Source organism: Ahaetulla prasina, chromosome 6 (genome assembly GCF_028640845.1).
Source record: "Ahaetulla prasina isolate Xishuangbanna chromosome 6, ASM2864084v1, whole genome shotgun sequence".
In the NCBI taxonomy this organism is placed as follows: Eukaryota; Metazoa; Chordata; class Lepidosauria; order Squamata; family Colubridae; genus Ahaetulla; species Ahaetulla prasina.
The window spans coordinates 60,926,377-60,937,065 of record NC_080544.1 but is presented as its reverse complement, the minus strand read 5'-3'; the positions used below and the strand labels follow the sequence as shown (position 1 = coordinate 60,937,065).

The 10,689-nt window shown below is 36.8% G+C and overlaps 1 protein-coding gene across 7 annotated transcripts in view; it reads left to right on the top strand.

Moving 5' to 3' along the window:
- The first annotated feature begins 2,929 nt into the window (after nucleotides 1–2,929).
- Nucleotides 2,930–10,689, top strand: part of OGA (O-GlcNAcase) — a 38,832-nt gene continuing 31,072 nt past the window's right edge. Inside the window, exons 1-5 of one of the 7 annotated variants that reach the window (XM_058187500.1) lie at nucleotides 3,290–3,422; nucleotides 5,337–5,502; nucleotides 7,018–7,092; nucleotides 7,232–7,283; nucleotides 10,042–10,139. In XM_058187500.1, the coding sequence (XP_058043483.1) occupies nucleotides 5,418–5,502; nucleotides 7,018–7,092; nucleotides 7,232–7,283; nucleotides 10,042–10,139 (310 nt within the window). In that variant the 5' untranslated portion in view covers nucleotides 3,290–3,422; nucleotides 5,337–5,417. Of the gene's footprint in view, nucleotides 3,423–5,336; nucleotides 5,503–5,934; nucleotides 5,972–7,014; nucleotides 7,093–7,231; nucleotides 7,284–10,041; nucleotides 10,140–10,689 lie in introns of those variants that run through there. The other 6 variants (XM_058187499.1, XM_058187497.1, XM_058187502.1 and 3 more) reach the window with 6 other exon arrangements.

Genomic DNA, 10,689 nt, shown 5'->3' with positions numbered 1-10,689 from the left:
CAAACACCATAGCCTCTGCTATTGTTTGCTTTGCTATATTCTTTTCACAATGAGTTTTGGGATAATATGTCCTTCGAAGGGAATATATACCATACTCTTCCCTATTTTCTCTTTAGTATCTCTTCTGCCTTGGTTCATATCTCATAAGGTCATGAGATTTTCTAATAAAAATTCCACCTAAAGCCTGCTTTCAAAAGTATAGCACAATGCATTCTAATCAATTTTACAGATTCTATCTAAACTTTTTAAAACCTTTGGTTGTATTTATAGTTTTCTTTGCTCTTTGGCAGGGAATATGTAGCTGTTTTAATATTAGATTCTCATTATTTTGACAAGTGAAACTTCTGGTTCCCCAAATTAGAAGCTAATAGTTTCTAACTAAATTTTGTATTGTAATACTGCCATCACAACCATAATTAGAACATATCTAACACATGAGGAAACTTGGATTCATTTTGTACTTTTAGACATTATCAGCTCAGGTATAATCACTCTCACAATTTGTCTGCAGAAAGAGTAAATATTTAGTTTCAAAACATCTCAGTACAGCATCTACATTTTTCTAGATGAACATGCTATATAAACCTATGCAAATATACATATGATCTCTATAACAAACATGTGGAAACTGTGCAACAACTAATATTTTCCTTTTTGCCGGGGCTCATTAAAGGATGTGAAATTTTATTTCATAATACAATTCAATATTCCATCATTTTACTTCCTATGCATTAAATCCCAATGGCATAAATCATGCAGATTCTTTTCCTCTAATAAACTATGATCTATTTTATTTCCTTTAAAAGTACATTTACAGTACATCCCATTTTTGTGAAATATGTTGGTAGTGTTGGGTTTTATCTAACCAAATTGCTAAAAGTTACCGGTACCATGTTCTGTTGCCTTTTGAAGTACCTCTAAACAGTTTCTGAATTATACTCTGACAATCCTCTAGAAACTCAGGACAGAATACATGATATGATTAAATTCCTCATGCTGCAAATACATTTTATTTTTACAGCACTATGAAGTAGGTTAGACTCAATGTAAGGTATTGAAGCAGCTTCGTGGCAATCTGAAGAATTCTCTAATAAGTATCCAAAAACAAATAAAATGCAAGTTCTTGTTTGTATAATATCAAAATCAAAGAATATAAAAACAAAATAGCTATGCTGTCACAAGCTGGTGAAACTTATGTTGATATAAGAATTGATAAGTCACTTCTATTTTCAAAACTACAACACATAAATTTGTACTCTAGAGTTATTCAATTGCAATTCTACAGATCTAGGAGAAGATAGTCTATTTCAATTTTCCTTTTCAGAACTGGATATTAAGAAAAAAATCAACTTTTCTGGCTAAATTTTATATAAATTATATAGGATGCTGAAGTGAGCTGCAGCTCACGAAAGTTTATGTCTTTTAATAAAATGTATTAGTTGGAAAAGATGCTTACTAGACTCCAGTTTTTTTTTTTACCTGTTCTGAATTCTCAACCTTGAAAAGTCAAAGAGTTGCACAAAAGTCACAAGAGTTGAATTTAGGTGGGGAACATGGAGATCCAAGATTCCAAAGCGACACACTCAACGTTAAATAATTTGCAAGAAAACAGCAGCCAATCTTGGAGGATTTCTCTAAATTAGACCAATGGCATATTACTTCCAGATTAGCAATCTTCCAAGCAATTTTTCAAGGACTGATTATTTTTAATTTTTTCCTGTCAATTGCAATCTATTATCGTCAATACTTGATATTGGATAATATTTATTTTATTTAAAAGCATTTGTATCCCCTGCTCCATTGAACTTTGGTAACTATATAAAATTACTACATATCTACATACTGTAAACAGTATCAAGGCTACTAAGTATTTTACCATTCTCACTATTTATTTGTATCCCACTTTTATTATTTTTATAAATAACTCAAGTTGGTGAACATATCCAACATACTTTCTAATACACATATCCAAGGATTATCAAATTAACAGAATTAAATTAGCTAGATTGGTATGGTTTTTACTAATTAAATCCTCGATTCTCCTCGTTCCTCCTAATCCACCCAAACCACAATAGTTTATATCAGCACTGCCCTTTCTCTCGCGCAAGGAAACCCAGGGCTTGTCTGCCCTGTGTTCGGTGGGGAAAAAAAACCTGACAGAAGGCAATTGCGAAGACGCCAAAAACATCCTGAGTTATTAAAGGTCGAGCTGGAGTCGGAAAGTTTACATTTTTCCGGCTTGGACAGGAATAAAAGATAATATATTCGGGCAACGCATTTATACTTGAGAGACTGAATATTTGAAACGGAAATTATTGAACAAGCGAAACAAATTAATGACCTTTTCCAGGCTTTCGGACAAGATTTTTTGCAGCTTAAAACACAGCAACTGGAAAGCTTTCTGGTTTACCGGTAAAACACAACATTTCTAGTACGTATTGCTGAGTTATTTCATTTTTTAATCTTGTGGGTTAAGGGAGGAATGCAGTATTTTCTTTAGGCGCCGCCAACGTTGCTCAGCAACCAGACACAAAATATGTCTTCTAAGGAACGGCTCCTCCTCCTCAACCGCAAGGAAACGAAAGTAAAGCGGAAGGACGGCGCTGAATTTTTCAGCCTACACAAGGCTCCGCCCCCTTGTACAATATTAGCCTAAACAAAATTATCACTCCCTTTCGCGCTTTAAATTCTGCGCTTGCGCTTTAACGCCGGCTACTTTGTTTATTTTCCTTCTCACTTGCGCCGTACCGCCGCCGGAGTCTGTCCGGTAACTACGCATGCGCTGCAATGCCTCGCTGCGAAGCCAACGCCTGTCACATGCGCAGTAGAGCAAGACTTTATTTTTCGCGCGTGCGTACAGGCGCGTCCCTGCGCCTCTGACCCTGTTAAGCATGCGCAGTTAGTCGCCTGCGAGCCCCTCACGCCTGCGCTGTAAGGTTTTTCCGTCAGTTCTGCCCCCACCCTTATAATAGTCCGTTCGTTCTCTTGAAGCCAGTGCTGTGTTTGAGTGGTTCGTTCGCGATTCGTGTCTCTGGCTGGCGCGCGGAGGGAAGAGAGGTGGAGCTGCACGTGACCAGCAACCGCGGTCCCGGTTGGAAATCGAGGTTGCGGAGCGGTTGGTTCCGGCTTGGACCAGTTGGGGCTGGTTTTCTCCGCGCAAGCGCAGCCTACCCTGGTTAGAGTGCAGGGAAGGGCGATGGCGGCGGACGGTAGCCCTGGAGTGGATCTGGCTGGGATGGTGGCTGAAACGCGGGGGGAACCTCCGGGCACCTCCGTTCCTATTTCTACGACCGTTTCCTCGCCCCGAAGTGAGTCGCCCCCTACAAGGCCGGACCCCTCGGGCCCAGAAGCGGTTCCCGAGAATGGCTCCGGAGCTGTGGGCAATGCGGGAGCACGGCGATTCCTCTGCGGCGTTGTGGAAGGTAATGGCAGAGAGCTCGGAAACGGGAGGGACCCCGGGGCTCCTCACTGGAAAGAGCGCTGAAAAAGAGGACCCGCCATTCGAACAAAGCGTTGCTCGCTCTCCCACCCCCGCCCGCCTTCCTTACTATTCACCTCTTTGTGTAGTGCCTGACTCCGCCCTAGCAGTAAAATCTGGCGGCGGCGGCGGCAGCGGCAGCGGAGGTTTTAACTTGGCTCATTTTTCTCCCCCTCCCAGTTTTTGATCGCTTTCTGTGAACTTGGCCGAAGCCCCATGATTAACAGGCCACCAGGCGTGAAGTGAAGTCTGTAAAAGAAAAGTCACAGATTGAATTGTTTGCGAAGCGCTTTTTGTGTATAAGCTTTTTTTTTTTAAAGGTTACAGCAATATAGATCAGTTATATTAGTGATCATATTAAACTTCTAGGTTAGGTTCTAAAGTTAATGTTGGGTGCATGGATGAAAACGCAAAATAATATAAGAGGTGGGTGCATCCTCTGAAGTTTAATTATCTGAGCTGCAAACTTTCTGGGGATATTTAGCAGATTGTTATCACTAGGCTATAGTGTTAACTACATCTAATAAACATGGTTGGTGCAGGTAGATTTGTGCTCGAACCCAAGATGGCCTGTGAGACCTGATATAATATCTTAGATTGATAATATCTGCTCATTCAGACTTTTTCCTAAGCAAAAGTGATGAATAATCTTCTGTTTGTTTTATCCAATTGCTAAAAATACTGAGATTTTCTTATTTGAATTCTAATATATATGTGTTGTATTGCTATTCTGTTATCTTTGGTTTTTGTCTTTTCTATACATTGAAAGCAATAACTTTTTAAAATGACAATCTCAAGGTCCTTTCATTGGATATGTGAAATACATACTTGGTTATTTTAACATTAAAGGTCCATATGATATAATTACTAGAATTACTGTTGCCTACAAAAATAGACTACTGCAGATTTAGGAAATATTTTTGCATAGGTACTGTATCATTTTCTATTCTAGAGTTAAGCCTAAAACATACCTAAGGATATCATTCAAATCTTGAATTGGTTTTCTTTCTACCCACATAGTAACCATATTGGCTGCAGTTTGTTTTATTGGCTTGCGCTATAGCAGGATATTTATATCAGAACAGAGAAAAGCAGTGATATATAAAGATGAAAAATAAGCTTGTGTTCAATTATTGTAATATGGTTAATATGGAGGAAGATGCATCTAGGTTAATAATTGCTTTGCACAATATTCAGAAATAATAGAATTTGGATGATTAGCAGATATTTCCAGATGTGCAGTTAATATTACACCAATTCCAGTATATTTCAAACTATATTGAAAACATTATTAACAATTGAAACTGTAATATAGTATGTGTTTATTCAATTGCATATGTGCTAAAGCATAGGTATACTGGAATACAATACGTAGATTTAATCTCTTCCCCTGTCTTTTTTTAGAATAAACTTTTGATAAAATGACAAATAAATGGTTTTGACAACCTGGAAGGAGCATAACAGCTTCCCATGCTAGCAATTGTTGAAATGTTTGTGCTTATAACTATAGGAAGTTAAACAATTTCAATCTATTTTGATATAAACATTCTGTATTATATGTAGCATTTTTTTCTGAATTATACTGGGATTTTATCAACAAAATGAAGAAAAAATACAGAATAGATTTACAATGGCCATTTAAAAAAAGTGGTAAATAATAAAAACACACATTTTTTTTTGTTGGTGAATTGATGTATATAGAAATAGATGCTCCCCCCCAGTTTTGGGAGATGGAGTTGTCTCTAGCTATTTGGATTGAGCACCTTATTGGTGATTGTGATCCTATTTTGAATATTCACATTTTTGAGATTAGTAGTTAAAAAGACACTTGTTGAAGTAAACTGTCTCATGGATCTAGTCAGGACAAAATACATGCCTGAAGAAGCATAATCTGTGATTTTGGAATTACGGAGAAGATACTCTTCCACTTTCACCTCAGATGACCCTGACAATGCTAGAGGCTTCCATTTTTAATGGATGTGTGCTGGAAGACTTAGTATCAAAACAAGATCAGAACAAGAGAGGTAATCTCTGAGAGTTACATCAAGACTTGTAACAATGTTATGTTAACATTTTGACTCATTCTTTCTAGTATAGTAGCTCCATGGAGGTCTGTGGGAGATGTGGCTAAGATAACTAATACCAATGTCATTAATGCATTAGAACAGATTTTCAGATAGTCATTATTTCAAAAGCTTATTAATTTTTATTCAGATACATTGGGACAAATCCTAGCGAATAATTTTTATACGGGAAAAGTTGGAGGACATTCTTATGTAATCATACTAATTTATATAGATTAATTCTCCAGTACTTCTTAAATCATTAAACCTTATTGTTAGTGTATTCCTGAAGTGTATGTGCAATTTTGCAATAATCTTGGATCTGAAGCCACTGTTGAAAGATCAGGTGGCAATTGTATACCTTCATATAGCTTGTGTTTATTTTTTGTTATATAGGGCTGCCCTGAAATGTTTAGAAAGTACTGTACAGGTAATGCAAAATATGGCAGTTATATTATTGACTGATGTATTTTATAGGGTGTGTAATAACAGTTTTGAATTAGCTTTATTCAAAGTTTCCTTTGAGCTCAATTCATTTATAAAGCTCTAAACTGCTTAAGGCAAAACTTAACTGAATAACTTCTACTTTTTAAATTAATCTTCCCATAATTTTTGAGTGCTATTGTTTAATTTTTAAAAATGCTAAACATCTTCAATCTGGCTTTATCTTTCTACGATTAAAAAAATGCTGGATGACTATGGGTGAGTGCACAGGAGATACACTCATAGAGGAGTTGTTGCAAGGAAAATAGGGAGGAGGAATTATGTATGCTACCTTGAGTTACTTATATGGTAATAAAGGGAGGATAGAAATCTAATAAATTAAAAAAACCTAAAAAGCAACAATTTGGCAATCTAATAAAACACCCAAAGACAAATGAATCATTTAACTTTTTAAAAAACTGAAATGATGGAATCTTTTAGATTCTAGTTAATACATTTCTAAAACAGGGTGCTATTACTATAGAAAATACTGATCTCACCCAGCTTAAGTACTTCATAGCATGGGTTTGTGAGAAGGAATACTCTCGTGAATTTTAAACTATTGGTAAGTAATATGGATGAAGCAGTGTTTCAAATAACAGTTCAAAAAAACTTCAGTAATCATTCTTTTGACAAACAACTTACATGACACAGTAAAAAAACAATTATGTGGCTCTGATCTATCTAAGAGAAGCTTTGCTGTGATACAGCATATTAAAATGTTCTTGCAAGATATGCTTGGGTAACTGAGGTTAAGATCAAATATCTTCAAATAAAGTATTGATTTAGCATAGAGTTATAAAAAGGAAATCTAAACCAGGGGCCTCCAACCTTGGCAACTTTAAGACTTGTGGACTTCAATTCCCAGAGTTCCTCAGCCAGCAAAGCTTAAAGTCTTAAAGTTGCCAAGGTTGGAAACCCCTGATCTAAACCATTTTAAGTAGCATTTAATCCAGGAGAATTCCTAAATTCCACTCTTGTTCTTCCAAGTAGTACACTCCCGTCTGCTGTTACATCTGTTCACAGAGAATATTTGTTTCAACTATTTCTCACAGGTGCAGAAATCAGGTAGGCAAGGCAAGATTATAAATTCTATTTCATATGAATATTATGAAAACAAGCATTTGGTCAAAGCTTTCTGTTGTTAACGTTGATTATTTCAAAATAATTTTAATACTTAAATTTATACCTTCAATATTTCTTGCAGGTTTTTATGGAAGACCTTGGGTTATGGAACAGAGAAAGGAGCTTTTTAGAAGGTATATGCCATCATGCTTGTTCTGCAGTTTTATGCTATGTAATTATTTGGTTGTCCAAAAATGCAATTAAAAGCATAGATTTAGAGAATCAAGTAATAAACAGTAAGGTATTACAAAATTCTGTAATTGTTAATTTGCAGAAGACTTATAAATGGATGTCACTTTATGATTAATAAATCCATTACTTGTGATTTAAAAGCATGCCACAGCTTTTACTTTTTCTTCCCTTAATTTTTTTTAAGCAGGTTCCAGCAAATAAAGTTAAAGCAATATTGTACCTTATGCTTCAGAATTGTATTTCACATTCCAATGGCTTACATTGGCTTCAAGTGGTTTGGAGAAATTGGACCAATTCTGTTGATATTAGAACATAATTCTGAATGAAGATCCATCCACAAATACCGTATTTTTTGGAGTATAAGATGCACCTTTTTCCCACCTAAAAGGGGGTGAAAATTTGGGTGCATCTTATACACCGAATGTAGCCCCTCCCACCCACTTGCCCCCACCCTTTGGCCTCTGCCTCCCAGCAGTTTACCTCCTTGCAGCAAGCAGCAAGAAGAAACAGTCCATTTCAGCTTCAGCGCAGACTAGTTAGCACAAGTTGATTGTCCCTGACTCTCAGCTGTTTCAGGCCTCAGGGATTGCCATTGCCTATTGCTGCGTGGGCCTCTATTGCTTGCTGCAAAGAGGTACATTGCTGGGAGCAGATTTTTTTTTCTTGTGTTAATCAAGCTATGCTGAAAATGAAAGTAAAGCAGGCTGTTTGCTGCAATGAGAAAATTGCTGGGAGGCAGATACAGATTTCTTTTTCTTGTTTTCCTCACCAAACAAAGTAGGTGCGTCTGGTGCATCTTATACTCAGAAAAATACAATAAATGACACAATCATTAGCATTATCAGCAGTAAAAACATGAACTTTATGAGGCAGGACCAGGGATATCTGAGAAATAAATAAAGGGATTGCATATCCCATTCTTCACTGATGTGATACACATTTTTCATTGCCTCTATCCACAATAAATACCCTTCTTGGGAGTATTCTGCTAAAATAGAATTTAATTCAGCTATGATTCTTCTTTTTGGCAACTCCAGACGTAAACTTTACCATAATAAGCTTAATCAAGATAAGGTGATCATAATCTAAGCATCAGTATGCTAAATTGGTTATAGAAATGTCTGTTAGGAACAGAGTTCTCTCTTTGCAATATTAAGTATATGGTCTGGCAGTGCTGCCAGATTGGAATGACTCAATAATCTGAAATATGAATAATATCAGTAATTTGAAGTGACATCTATTGTCCAGAATAGCTCCAATAAAATTGGAAATTTTAAAATAGCTCCAATAAAATTGCTCCAGTTTATAAACTGTCTACATATCCTTGACTGTTATTAATCACATTGTTCTAGCTTTTAAATGAGTCACTGTAATATTCAGTGAAGGTTCCTTTTGAAACTAATTTTCATCCTATTTCAAAGAGCTAGTTGTTAGTTTTTAAAGTTATGAATAGTCTGGGACATTACATCAAGCAATGGAGCTTTCTAATTTTTTCTTAGTATTTTTCTATATTATATTTTGTTGCTATAGGAAATATTTTTTTTCTATTTCACTATGATACTATGAAATCTGCTTCCACAATGTTTATTCAGATTCAGCTCCTGGCCTTCAGATGGTTTGGGAAACAATTTTTTTTTCCCTTTGAAAAATAGTAATTGACCTTTCTATGCCACAACCTGAAGAGGGCTGTGCACAGGAGATGCACTCACAATCTGACAGATTTGGAGAGTTGTGCAAGGAAGAGTAGGCAAAGATTCCCAAGGCAAGATAGGTTTCTACCCCAAAAGACTGAATGCTGTCATAAAATCAAAAGATGCTTCAACAAAGTATTACTATATTTTTCGCGCTATAAGACACACTGGACCATAAGATGCACATTAGCTTTAGAAGAGGAAAACAAGGGGAATTTTTTTTGCCTCTGCCTCCCAGCATTTGGAATTCATCTGGCTAGCATGCTTGCAGCAAACAGCCTAGTCAGCTTCAGCACGTTATCGCAGCCCCAACACATGGCTCATTAGGGCTCTGCTCCATTGTGCCCACCACCAGTCAGCTGAGCTGCTGCCGGGGAACACTGGAGCCTTTGCCACCAAGCAGCTGATCGGCAGTTGGATCAGCCTTCTGGAATAATGCTGATTAGCTGTTCTAGGCAGTGGGGATCATTAGCAGCGATAGGGTTTAATCGGGAGGCTGATCTAACTACCTATCAGCTGATTGGCAGCAAAGGCTCCAGCATTTCCCGCCGGTGGCAAATGGTGGCAGCGGTGACAGGCGGCAGCGAACACCACCACCGCACCAACCCCCTTCTCCCCGCCGTAATATTCATTCTATAAGATGCACATACATTTCCACCCACTTTTGGGAGTGGGGAAGTGCGTCTTATAATGTGAAAAATACAGTAGTTTAAGGATGCAACATGTTATTGTAAGATATTTATTTTTTCCTCTAAAAGATTTCAGTTTGTTTTTCAATTGAATTGTTCAGCTTATATGTTATATTAAAAGTGGAAAAAATTCTAAAGTGATTTATCTTGGTGTATTTTTTTACATCTCAAAAATCTGGTATTTTCAAGAGTGTGTTGACTTTTATATCCACTGTATAGTATTGTATAAATATTACAACTGGTAATGTACAATTCACCATAGTTGAAGAGCAGTTGCATTCTCATCTTTTTACTTTTTAAAAAATCTTTTGACCCTATAGACTTCAGAAATGGGGACTAAATACTTACCTGTATGCTCCGAAAGATGACTACAAGCACCGTATGTTTTGGCGAGAAATGTATTCCGTAGAGGAAGCCGGTAATTAACCTCTTTGTATTTTCAAAAATTATTCAGTAAGAAGTGGTAATTAAAGAACAGTCTTGTCTTTGAACATTATTTATTGGTAATCCTCTGCATTCAATAGCAATTTTCACTGGGATTGCCATTACTAAACAATGGGATTGCAAAGTGTGATATCATGTAACTGCAAACTATATTTTTAAGGATGGCAATTCTGGCAATCCCAGTTGCCATTGTTAAATGCAAAGTATGCATGTTTTCAAATGCGGACCTCATGTGACCGCAATTTCCAATTTCCTGCATGCTGGTGTAAGCTGACCCTGGCTTGTGGGAAGCAGGGAATGTTGAAAATGCAGTTACGTGACTGCTAGGATGATTGCTACAAAGGCTGGAATGTCAAGGATCAGTTGTAAGTACCACTTGTTCAGCATCTTCGTAACTTTGGTCACTGAAGAATTGATTGTAAGATGAGAACTACTTGTATTTCATTATTCATTCTCCCATCCGTTTGTTCAGTTTTCATTCTGGCACTTGCCAGGTTTACAGAGGTTTTTGTATTATATACCAA